A 12,010-nucleotide genomic window follows, 5' to 3' on the forward strand; every position below is an offset into this window, starting at 1 on the left:
GCGCCCGCCGCAGTGCCGTGAGCTGGAGCGGTGCCGGGAGTACCGGGTTGATGCTCGGGACGTCGACCGGTGCCGGGAGCCTGACCGGTGCCGAGAGCGTGAGCGGTACCGAGGTGATCGGTGCCGGGAACCCGACCGGTGCCGGGGTGATCGGTGCCGAGGCGATCGGTGCCGGGAGTCTGACCGGTGCCGGGACCAAGATCGACGTCGAGAGCATGAGCGGCGCCTCGATATAGAGCGTCTGCGGGACCACGATCTGGAGCGGTGCCGGTCTGCCACACTGACCGAAGTTGGTCTGGTCAAGGTCGGTTTGCCCAAGGAGTGTAGTACCCACATCGGCGGTGCCGGGGGTAAGGGCAACGGTGCCTCGGTGATCGCAATTAGGTCCCTCGCTGCGGCAAACGTCTCCAGAGTAGAGGGCGAGGTAGGCTCTACCACGGTGTGCACCGGGGAGCTGCCAGGTGCCGGACTCGATGGCCCTCGCGGGGTCGGAATCAACAGTACCGGCTTAGACGGTGCCGCGGCAGGTATCGGTGCCGGGCGATCCGCCTTATGCGCAGTCTCTGACTGGGAGGCAGTTGGTGGCGGGATGATCTGCGCCCTCGCCGCCTTCGGCCTCGGGGAGAGGGAGCGGCTCGGAGTCGGTTTTGGTGCCGGCTTCTTGGTGGTAGCACTCGGTGCCGTGGCGGAGCCCTTGCTTACCGGCTGACATGCGCTCGGTGCCGAGGTGTTAGGGCCGCTTCCATAAGGAGCTGTCTCAATCTAATGTCACGCTCCTTCTTGGTTCTCGGCTTGAAGGACTTACAGATTGAGCACTTAGCCGATAAGTGCGACTCCCCAAGGCACTTCAAGCAGGAGTCATGGGGGTCTCCAACTGGCATGGGCTTGTGACAAGCCGAGCACTGCCTGAAGCCCGATGAGCCGGGCATGAGCTCCGGCTCCCGGTGCGGGGAACGGGGGGGTGTCCCCGATCCCCTCAAACTACAACTAATAACTACACTAATAACTCTAGATAACTGACTAACTAATAACTATATATATATATATGTACAACAATGAACTATAACTACTATATACAACGATAGCGAAATGAGCTGCTAGGGAGTGTGGAGGTCAGCGAAGCCGCGCTCCACAGTTCCAACGACCGACACGGGCGGTAAGAAGGAACTGAAGGGTGGCCGGGTCGGCTGGGGTATATATTGGGCGCCATAGCGGCGCCACTCCAGGGGGCGCCCAGCCGACCCGCCTGGGTTGCTAGGGTAAAAGTTTCTCTGACGAACGTGCACGCGGCGCGCGCACACCTAACTGGAATGGATATGAGCAATCACTTGAAGAAGAAACAATTTTTTAAAACAAAGCAATTATGAGGACTACTTTAAAAAATAAAATTTGGGGGAAATATGTGCTTCCCCATCACACATTTTCTCAGGAAGATTGTAAAAAGGCTGACAGCTTTGTTGTATCAAGATGGCATATTGTGTGTTTCAGAAACTAATTTTTTATCTCCGAGAAGCAGCAAAATTATCCTATGATGGAGCAGTTGCTATAGCAACTACACATTTTCCGTCAACCAGCAGAATGAATAATCGCCTAAAACCAGGGTAGACTGTTTAGAGTTTCTGCTACCATAGGGGTTGCCTGAACTTCTCCCCAACTTGCACCTCATGTTTCCCCTCATGTAGCACACACAATAACTTTACTGCATTAGACAGAGCTGACACTTGTGCATGGAGATACTGGTGCTGAGCAAAAATTAATAAGCAAACAGAATTTACATACAAATGACACAGAATACTGCATTTGGCTTGTTCTTACTCTAGCAGGGAAACGGGAGAGTCTTAAAGAAATTGAGACAAAGATGTATTCATTATTAGTGACAAAGGGGCCAAATCTCTGCAAGCAAAACTTCCCCTGAAATGGGGATCTTTCCCCACAGACAGCAGAGCTGCTCCATGGCTGTTGTAAAAGCCCCACCTCCGCTTCACCCTGAATTGTCACAGATAAGAGTCTGTTCAGTCATGGATCCACTGGCCACACTTTTCCCTTCCCCTAGTCCATCCCAAGCCCTCATTCATGAAACAATTTGGAAATTGCCCTTCTGGGTCTGTGCTCCATGATGCATGGTGCAGAACCTGTTACAAGGACTTCTGGTATCCTCCTCGACCCTGCATAACTATGCAGTGGAGCTGTAATGTATGCCCACAAAAGCAGAGGGAACAGGGGTTACCCATAAGCCAGGACTGGAGAGTTTGGGTATCATTATAATTCTTATTACTATTAATGTTATTAATAACAAAATTCTATAGATATGTTTCCTTCACAGCGCACTGAGCTTTCACCATTAGATTCTTATCACTCTTAACTGGGTTCACCGTCCCTTCCCATGCCATGCAACAAGCTAAGTTGTGTATTTACTACAAAGTCTGGCTTGATTTAAAAACCTCTCTGAACTAGGTAGATCTGATAAGCTGAAAATCCTCACTTTTTGTGTGTGTTGTGTTTGTGGTTCTGTGTATTGTACAGGCAGAATTTCTCTAACTGGAACAGAAATCTACAAGCAAATTGCCAACTATATGATTCAATTCTGATATCAAAAATAGTAGGCACTTGTGTCATAAAATCAGCTACTCCACTTACACAGCTGACCCTCTATAAGGCTATATTTACACTACAGGCGAGGGGCGTGATTCCCCAGCTCGTGTACACATACTTGTGCTAGCTTGTATAAATAACAGGATAGCCACAGTAGTGGCAGCAGAGGCATGGCTTAGCCATTCCAAATACAAACCTACCTGAGTCTTAATGAGAGCGCACAAGGACATGCACACAAACAGAGGAATCACATCACTAGCTCATAGCCTAAAATATATGTGAGGTGCATCTGAGTTTCTGAGATCAGGATCAAGACTTAAACATCCAGTTGCACAAAATAATATGAGGCATGTGTGCCCATTCCACCCCCATGGGTTCAGGAGGACCAGGAAGCAGCTGCAGACTTGTGCTCCACAGGAATTCCCTCTAGTGGGGGTCAAGTGAATCTAGTGGGATCAAGAGATTCCAAGACTATGCCCATGGATCTGTTCCTGTGACAGTGACTTATGGAGGGTACTGCAACCCTAAGTCTGCAGTAGCAGTTTGGAGTGGCAACACGGCATAGACAGGGCATGTGACTATTCCTCCATCCACACACCAAGCCCTTTGGAACTGCCTTGCAGCAAATGGCCCACCCATGTACAGAGGGCACATACAAGGCTTATGCACCATTTACAGCTCACTTAAGTCTTCTATGCACAGGATCTGGCACACAGAAAGAGTTCCTGCACACAGTGCACTGTCCAAAAAACCTAGAGGTCAAAATATATGAAACCTAAGTGGCTCAAAATATAGTATTATTTTCAATGGAAGAAGCACAGATATTTGGATGTGTATATGATTTTATCTATAACTAGGTTTTTCTGAATCTCTTAGCTCTGAAATCATTTGCTGAATCAATATAAAACTTTAAAATATCTGTCCACCCAAAAGGAAAGTGCTGTATTTTGAGTCAGGCCCAATTCCTTCTATAATAACAGCTATTTCTTAACATGCAAGCACAATACTGTTACGGTTGCCCAGCAACCAGCAGAAGGCATGTCAAAGATCCAGAGGAGCCTCCAATAAATGAAAAGAAGCTCTGACAACAATTTCACATAAGTGAGAAGATGCTCACTCCTGGGCCAACTTGCTCAGCTTCTTTGCTGCCTAAATCCTCCAGAGATAGACATTTTTGTCACCAAATAGGCACTTCAATTATGATGGCAGAAGCTTTTTCACAGGAACATTTTTAGTTTGTTCTCAGTCCCAAGGGGGTTTTCCTAGGTTTACTGGTGTGAAATCCTTCTAAATTATTCACAGCTCTGAAAGGTAGAAATACCTTAATTGTACTTTGAACCTTGCCTCAAGATACATTTCCCTTGGACCCCAATCCTGCTCCCACTTAAATCAATAGGAGTTTTACCAGTGACTTCAGTGGGAGCCGGACCTTGTTCTATCATATGTACAGAAGTAAAGTGGTCACCCTAATAGGAACACAGGAATTGCCATTCTGGGTGAAAAGTTTGGACCCCTTAGTCCAACATTCTCTTTGACAGCAGGCAGTTTTGGATAATTCAGATAAAGGAGTAACAACCCCAAAATGGGCAGTTAGGGAATAGCCTGCCCCCAAAAGGAGATTTCTTCCTAATAGTTCAGTTTGAAGGTAGCTTATGTCATGGATCATGAGGCTTAGATTCTTTCCTTGGTTATCAGTCAGATGGCTAATAAGCACTACCCTAAGTATAGATTGGGATGAGGCTTGTACCAGTCCTGGTGCTGTGAACTGACAGAATCGTGTCTGTTAATCCATGGAGACACCTGTCCCTCAAAGCCATTGTGAGCTGCAGTGAGAAACAGCAACAAAGACGGGAGTGGGCAGGCAGCATCTAAACAGCACCTGAAGTGACTCCCTTTTGGGCTCCATTTGTTCAGGACTGACAAAGGGAGTAAGAGAATGGAAAGGTGCTGATTACGTCACTGCACTGCTAAGTGAGGGAAAAAAGAGGAAGTGTAGATTTATTAATCAATTGGTCAGAAAACAATCTCATCTCTTCCACAAAACAATGAATGAAAAATGCTATATAAAAGCTATGCATTGTTGTTATTATTCACTTATCCAAAGGTTGTAATCTTTAACTCCTCACTTCCTCCCTGCCTCTGCTATATCCTTTCAGGGCTACATTTTTCTTTTTTCCCATCAATTTTATTAAACTACTGCAAAGAGCTGCAAGCTTCCATAGACCCCTGAGCTTGGCAAACTCAGAGAACATTTGCAAGAAATTATTCGTTTGACAAATCTAGCCTCCTTTCCTGCTCCCACATTGCAAGTTACTCAAATCTATTTGTTGTTTATATTTACATGAAGAAGATCTGCTGGGATGTTTTACTCTATGGATGAATCATGAATATTAAAAATTTGCACATAATTGTTTCGTTGTGAATGTCAGATGGGTCACATGGTATTGTTTCTGTTCCCTAACTCAGGGCTCAGTTCTGCAAAAACGTGTGTTAATGAACAGTCCCAATGACTTTAATGGGGCTTTTACTTTTCACATTCAGACCTTTGTGTATATTGGTAGGACAAAGGTGAGGGGTGGGAGAAGAGGACCTGCCTTTTTCACTAGATGCCTCCAGCAGACTCCAAAATGGGGAGTGGAAATTAGTGAGGATTAGTTAACTATGTTTTCTACTCTACATCCACAGTTGGGCTTGGGAACCACCCTCACGAGCTCCGCTGCTTGGCAGGAGAGTGCCTGTGGAGTAGCCTAGCTACTGCACAGATGCCCCAAAATCAGTGGGGATGTTCCCTTGTTTCCTTCTGGAGCACGAGTGGAGTTCGGTCCTTTCTGTGATGCTGTTAAACTCTTCCTCCCTTCTAAGGGGAGAATAATTCCAGATACCAGCAGCTTCATAGTTATTGATATTTTCTCCTTAGTTTTCCTCCTCCCACTGGTTTTCGCTTGGAAGGACAGAATGGAGTCCTATAACCAAGAATTACCCTTCCAGCATTGAAATGCAGTCACTTCTGGATTTCAACACAGCAGCGGCTTAAGAGCACACCACAATTTTACCCAAAAGCTTAGGCCAGGAAATGATATTGTAAAATGTTGGCAGTTGACTAAGAACCACATGAACCTTTGTGAATAGTTCTTTGTTGACTAGCAGTTACATGTGTAACCTAGTCATGTAGCTGGTTATAGTTTAGGGGTTTTTTAGACATATGAACATGAGCCCTCATGTATTTTTAATGACACTTCTGCCATTATTTTTCACTCCTCGTATTTCAGATAAACCACAGAAGATTTTGCCCCATTGTGACACTTCCCTCCCCTTTTTCTTTATGAAACTCAGTTCTCATTTTATAACCCACAGCAAGATCAAATATCATATTCTCTTGACACTCCATCAGCCTCGTGAGCCCTTGCACATATATCACAGGAGTTACACTGGGCTTAGTGAACAGGCAAACAGATCATTTACAAATAAAACAGCATTAGCTGAAACCATGAATTAACAATGGAAATCCTAGACTCTCTTACCTTCACTGCCACCAAGATCTTGTCCTGTTCTGGAGAAAGGTTATAGCACTCGGCCAAAAAGACTTTCCCAAAGGCTCCTTCACCCAGCTCTCTTTTTAGAACAATATTGTGTCGTTTGATGTGCTGAACAACTGTAAAGTGAACATAAACCGCATGTTAGAAGTGAATCTGGGGGAAAGGGTGGGAGGGTGCCCAGATGCATATGTACACTATGGAGGGGGAGGGTTTTCCATTACAGTACTGTGTATGTAGTGGAAAGAATGCCATAGATGTCATTAGAGTTCTGTCATTAGCCAGATCACTGTAAGAAGTGTGTGTTAATATAGTTATAGAGAGGGTACCGTTTATTTGCTTTACAAGACATGGCACTGAGACTCTGGCAGTCATCAGGAGAGGGTTTATCATCAATAGACTTGGATGACTCCTCTGAATATGAGAGTGAATATTGCTTTCCCGCAAGCAAAAACAAAGGAAAAAAAAGGCAGGAAGTAGACCGAGCTTCTCTCATACCACTTCCATTTTTATTTCTCGAACAGCAGCTGATCCTTTTCATTGAGCTCCAAAGAAAAATTTGGGGAGGAGGGAGAGGGAGGAAACAAAATAAAACATTCACATAATCCAAGAAGATAAAGTATGCCCTCTTTTAATTAAATCCAATCTACTCCATGGCTCTCTGCTTATCGCTTGTTCATCTTAAATTAAACTGCCACTTGCTCTGTCTGTTTCATGCTACAGCTGGATAAGGAAGATATTTCATTCTCACAAATATGATTTACACTGTTGCTCGAAGGTAAAAGAAAAAAATAACACAAGATGGACCAAGGTTTTAGTCAATGTTGCTGACAGAACCTTTCAAATATCTGCTGAAAGAACTCACTACTAATGGACCAATTCATAAAGCCCTTAAGCATAATTTTTACTCTATCCTTTTGAACACAAAACTTTAATTAAAGGAATTAATATTTAAAAATACTGAACCAAATTTACGGGTATACTCTGGCAACTTTGCACTGTGCTAGCTACATAAAGCAGCTGAAAGCCCAATTTAACTGGTCAATTAAGTTGCGTTTCCAGCTGCTTTGTGTCGCTGGAGTGGCACAAAGCAGACAAAGTGTACTGATGAATTTGCCCCATTTATTTGGTTTCACAGACTTTGAAATTCACCCCTCTGTGGACAGCCAACACAAAGCCTATGCACCACTTCAGTCCTAATTAAGACCTGAAATGTAAATGGGACCTAAGTGGTGCATAGGCCTCTTGCAGTCTGTTTGCACAGGGGTGAATCTCACCTAAACTGTATATGTAATTGCACCCAGTTTGTTGAATCAATACACAGGGAAGTTACAGTGAGCTTTGGATAATTTAAGTTTACAGAACAATGTCTGACCCAGTGCCCACCCATTCAGATGTTATAGAATGGGAGCAAAGTTCTTTAGAAAACAGCCTATTTGCACAGCCATAGGCAGCTCGGGGATGTGCTCCAATGGATACTAGTGAAAAAACCCACATGCCCCTGTTCTTCCTCAGTGTTAGGACACAAGGAGAAAGCAGCCACAGCGTGAGGGGAAATGGACATATATGCCACACACAGCAGATGCTAACCCCTGCATACTGCATACAAATATTGTAGTCATATTTCAATTTGATGCTGAAATAATCCAGCATAGAGCCCCATGGCCACCTGTGCCTCCTCCATAGCTCATCTGCCAGAGACAAGAGCAAGCCTGTGAAGAGTGTCTCCATGAGTGCTGGCTGCAACTCAGTAGGAAGCAAGAGAAGGAGTTCAGGGTGTGGAAAAGAGCCCATGCTACAAGACAGGATTCTCATGCCTAGCACTTCAAAAGTCCCAACTCCCCACATATAAGGCAAGAAATGCAGGGAACTCATGGCTTCTACCTTACCACCAATAGGATCCTACAAGTCAGCGGTGCCCAACTTTTTCTGCCTGAGCACCAAATATGTTATTTCATAAAGGTCAGGGGGCCCCAATTAAGATTTTAGGGCATACTGTCTAGCGTGCTCCACTCCACTTGTGATGCAAACGGAAGAGAAGCCACTTACAAGTCCCCTGGTGGGGATTCCCTTAGTATGGGGGAGACCCCAGTAGGCACAGTTTGACTCTTTCACCTCCCTTCTGACAGCCTCTAGTGCATGGGTTATGTATAGGAGTGATTGGTATGGTCTGCACTCCAGCTTTCCTCAGCTGGCATATGGTCTCTAGGGCACCATAGACAGCTGGGGCAAGTTAGAGCAGTCTTTAGGCTGTACTGGAGCATAGAATCTGGAACCCATAATTGGTTGTTGGTTCTCAACTTCGACTATTTTTCCTCCTTTCCTGGGTTTCTTGGTGTGGGTGAGGAGAGTCATCCTCTGGGGTCAGGTAGTGCCAGTAAAGCACTCTCTCGGGCTTCCACAGCCTGTCAGGGAAACAACAACAGAGTAACCAAAACTACTTTCCTCTCATGAAGCGTACCTGATGGCCAAAAGGAAGCTGCTGAGCAACCACAATAGGGAAGAAACAGTAGATGCTCAGACCCCTTTGGGCCCACACTAGGGCTGCTTCAGGTGTCCCCTCCTTCCTCCTCATATCAATAGGGCTGATTCAGACATTTCAGATTTAAAATCACAGGGTGTGGCTCAGGAGCACACTTCCCATTCATAATCAAATACACATTTTCTTCCTAACAGTCACTCTTGACAGCCACCATGTCAAGCCTTCAGGGCCAGACCACAGGCTGGACACTACTGACGCCAGCTAGGAATGGCTCCCTGTTTTCTCATGATGGTAGTGCATTGCACCAAAGGATTTCATTTCTGTGAGACTCTGGTCTCAAATCCCTTTATCAGTCCAGTCCTTTAAAGTGTGTTGTTACTGTTTGACATAGATTTTTTTGGTCCTGGTTCTCAAGTGCTCTAAATTGGTATGTTGACATTGAAATAGATGGAGCTATGACAATTTAAACCATATGAACAGGACTGGCGCTAGGGGTTTGAGCGCCCTAAGCGGACGGCAATTTCGCCGCCCCGCGCATTGGTCCCGCGGCTCCGCTGGAGCTGCCGCAGTGGTGCCTGTGGAGGGTCCGGTGCTCTGCGGCTCTGGTGGAGCTGCTGCAGTGATGCCTGCAGGCAGTCCACCGGAGTCGCGTGAGCAGCCGACTGTCCGCAGGCACGACTGCGGCAGCTCCACCAGAGCCGCCTGCCACCCCCTCCGGCAAAACGGCACCCACCAATTATTCTGGCACCCTAGGCGATTGCCTAGGCTGACTAAATGGTAGCGCCGGCCCTGCATCTGAAGATCTGACCCTTTATTTTCATGTCCTCCCCAGCACTGGGATTTTTAAAAAAGAAAGGATGATAGAAAGTTATAACAAGAGCCAGGCTCAAACCTTCCCCTGACAGATGAAAATCTGTATTTACTGTCTTACATTCATCTTTATTCATATTATTAAGTATTCACCACAAAATAAATATCGAGTCTGGACTGCAGTCAAGTGTCTTGGAGAAAGGCCAAATTCAGCAAACGTGGAGCATGTTTCAAAGAGAAATTAAGCACCATGCCGAAATAGGGTGCACATTCCTGGGTCACTGGTGCATGACTTCGGCTTTGTGGCTCACAGCATGCCTGAGGTATGCCGCAATAGCCTAAGAGTTCACATCCTGTTGGATCTAATTGCTCTGCTTTCTTTGCCTTTTATTAATTATTCCCGTTCCGATTCAGCTACTTCAAACTGGGAAATAATTGATTGAGTAAATAGTCCCTTGCCATTAACAGAAGTCTTCAATTACTGCTCATGATATAGGGATATTTTGGAAATGATGCAGTTCAAAACTCTTCAGTCATTATTTATACAGTTCCCAATGGTTGGTATTAGAAAAGGTTGAGGAGAGTTAATACATTTACATCATATAGGTTGGTTGGGGAGTGGTCCAATTGTGGTCAGAGAGACCAGACCGCAGTCTCCTTTGTGCCAGTAGATAAGGAGATTCTGAGGAGGCTGGGGAAGGGGTGATCTCAAAGAATATTTCAGTTATTGATAAGAGGCTGGAACTCTCTTCATCTGAGATATTGGGTCTTTTACCCCACACCAGTTTTCTTGAATATTAGTATGGCAGTGGCTAAGGTGGCATTGGAGGGATTTGAAGCACTCTAAGAGCTACTAGACAGACTAGAAAAGACTCTTCAGCAGCTTTATCAGCTCAGGGATCTTGCACTTGCCAAATAATGATATTATTGCCACATTCAGGACTCTGAAGGACTGTGACCAGTTGCTCCATCTTTCATCAGGAAGGGGCTTGAAAATTCCTCGTGTCATAGCATTGGTTCCTAGTCAACCATTTCACTTCCTTTTGGGTCTTCCTCTCCCTCCCCCCCACCCACATATCATTAAGGACTCCCTCATTTCCTTTCATGGATGAGAAAGACAGGTCAGATCCACTTATCACATATCACATTTTTAAAAATGTGTGTCCCACCTAGTAACTGTTGTTAGGCAGAGAATGTGGGGGAAATCCTGGCCCCATTGAAGTTAACAGCAAAACTTTCATTGTGTTCCTTTTAATATTATCACAGAGGGATTGCTGATAAACATATCAGACATTTTAACTTTGTTCTTTTCATCTCCATTTGAAACACAGAGAAGCATCAGTGTTTGACCCAGTGGTGAAGAGATTTTATTGTCAAGTTTCTAAGAAGACATCACAATGGAGAGTAAAATAAATAAAAATTGTTAAATATTGCTTTACAGAGAACTCACAGCTACAGCAAAATACTCTTATATAAAATAACTATTGGGTAAATAACTTGTCCCATAACGAACTGTCAAATGCAAAACACAGCATCCCATCATTCCAAAGCCGTGTATGTCAACTGCAGCAAAATAGATCTGCACAACTTGTCATATCGTATTTATCACAGTTATCTTTCTGTGCAAAATGGAGTGCTAAATAAATACAAAATGGCAGTGAATGTGACTAAGTGGGCACAGATTAAATATAAGAACACCACACATAAATCAAATTATACAATATGATGTGACAGAAATATGAGCAGAGGAAAAATCCAGTTAGCAAACACAGGGCCCAATCATGCTGCCATTGACTTGGGTGGGAGGAGACTCTAGAAGGAGATATTCCAAAAAACCTTAGAGTCAAATTCTGCTCTTAGTGTGGTTACTCAGGAATTATCTAGGGGTAGGTTTATAAAGGCACAGGTACTCAACTCCCATTGACTTTGAATGGGAGGTGTGACAGTTGAGACTTTAAAAATCTCCCCTATACTGGTGGAAAAGGTCTCATTTCACTACAGCAACAAGATTGGAAGAGCTAATATGAGTCAAAATACTTTAGGGAAAAATTAGAGATAAAATGTAAAGTTCAAGATAAACTAGGTAAACCAGACAAAGCAAATTGTTCAAGACAGGTAGCAATGTAAAATTATAGCCTCCTCCAATTAAAACAGGGGACTAGTAAATTGGAGTAGGGTGTGGTGGGTTGGAGAAGAAACAGAGAGCTCCTACTGATATCAGTAGAGAATTCTACATGAAAGGACCTATTCTCATCTCCAAGCACATGTGTAACTCTCGTTGACAATAGAGAGAATTAGGCCCCTTACAGTTATTCAGCTAAATATATTACACTCAGGAAGTCATATTTTAAAAGATGCATTGAAGGCCTCACCCTTCAAATACTCCCATTGAGCCTGGTGTTTTGTAGCTCAGGTAGTCTATTCTTGGTAGTAAGAACTTACGTAATCCTTACACAGCATCCTTCACACACTGGAATGAAATCCTGGCTTGAAGTCATGGATTGCTGGACACTTTGCAATACAAAATATTAAAATTTAATAATATCTATTTTAACAATCAAAAGCAGCAGCAAATAAAAATGTCTTCTCTTAG

General features: G+C 44.4%; 1 protein-coding gene across 3 annotated transcripts in view; it reads right to left on the reverse strand.

Annotated features, from left to right (window-relative positions):
* The window catches only part of NTRK2 (neurotrophic receptor tyrosine kinase 2), a 288,034-nt gene that overhangs the window by 74,213 nt on the left and 201,811 nt on the right, over window positions 1-12,010 (reverse strand). For all 3 annotated transcript variants that reach the window (XM_050945743.1, XM_050945742.1, XM_050945744.1), the window contains exon 13: window positions 6,114-6,244. In XM_050945743.1, coding sequence (XP_050801700.1) covers window positions 6,114-6,244 — 131 coding nt within the window. The remainder of the gene's footprint in view (window positions 1-6,113; window positions 6,245-12,010) is intronic.

The sequence above is a fragment of the Gopherus flavomarginatus genome, chromosome 3 (genome assembly GCF_025201925.1).
Source record: "Gopherus flavomarginatus isolate rGopFla2 chromosome 3, rGopFla2.mat.asm, whole genome shotgun sequence".
In the NCBI taxonomy this organism is placed as follows: domain Eukaryota; kingdom Metazoa; phylum Chordata; order Testudines; family Testudinidae; genus Gopherus; species Gopherus flavomarginatus.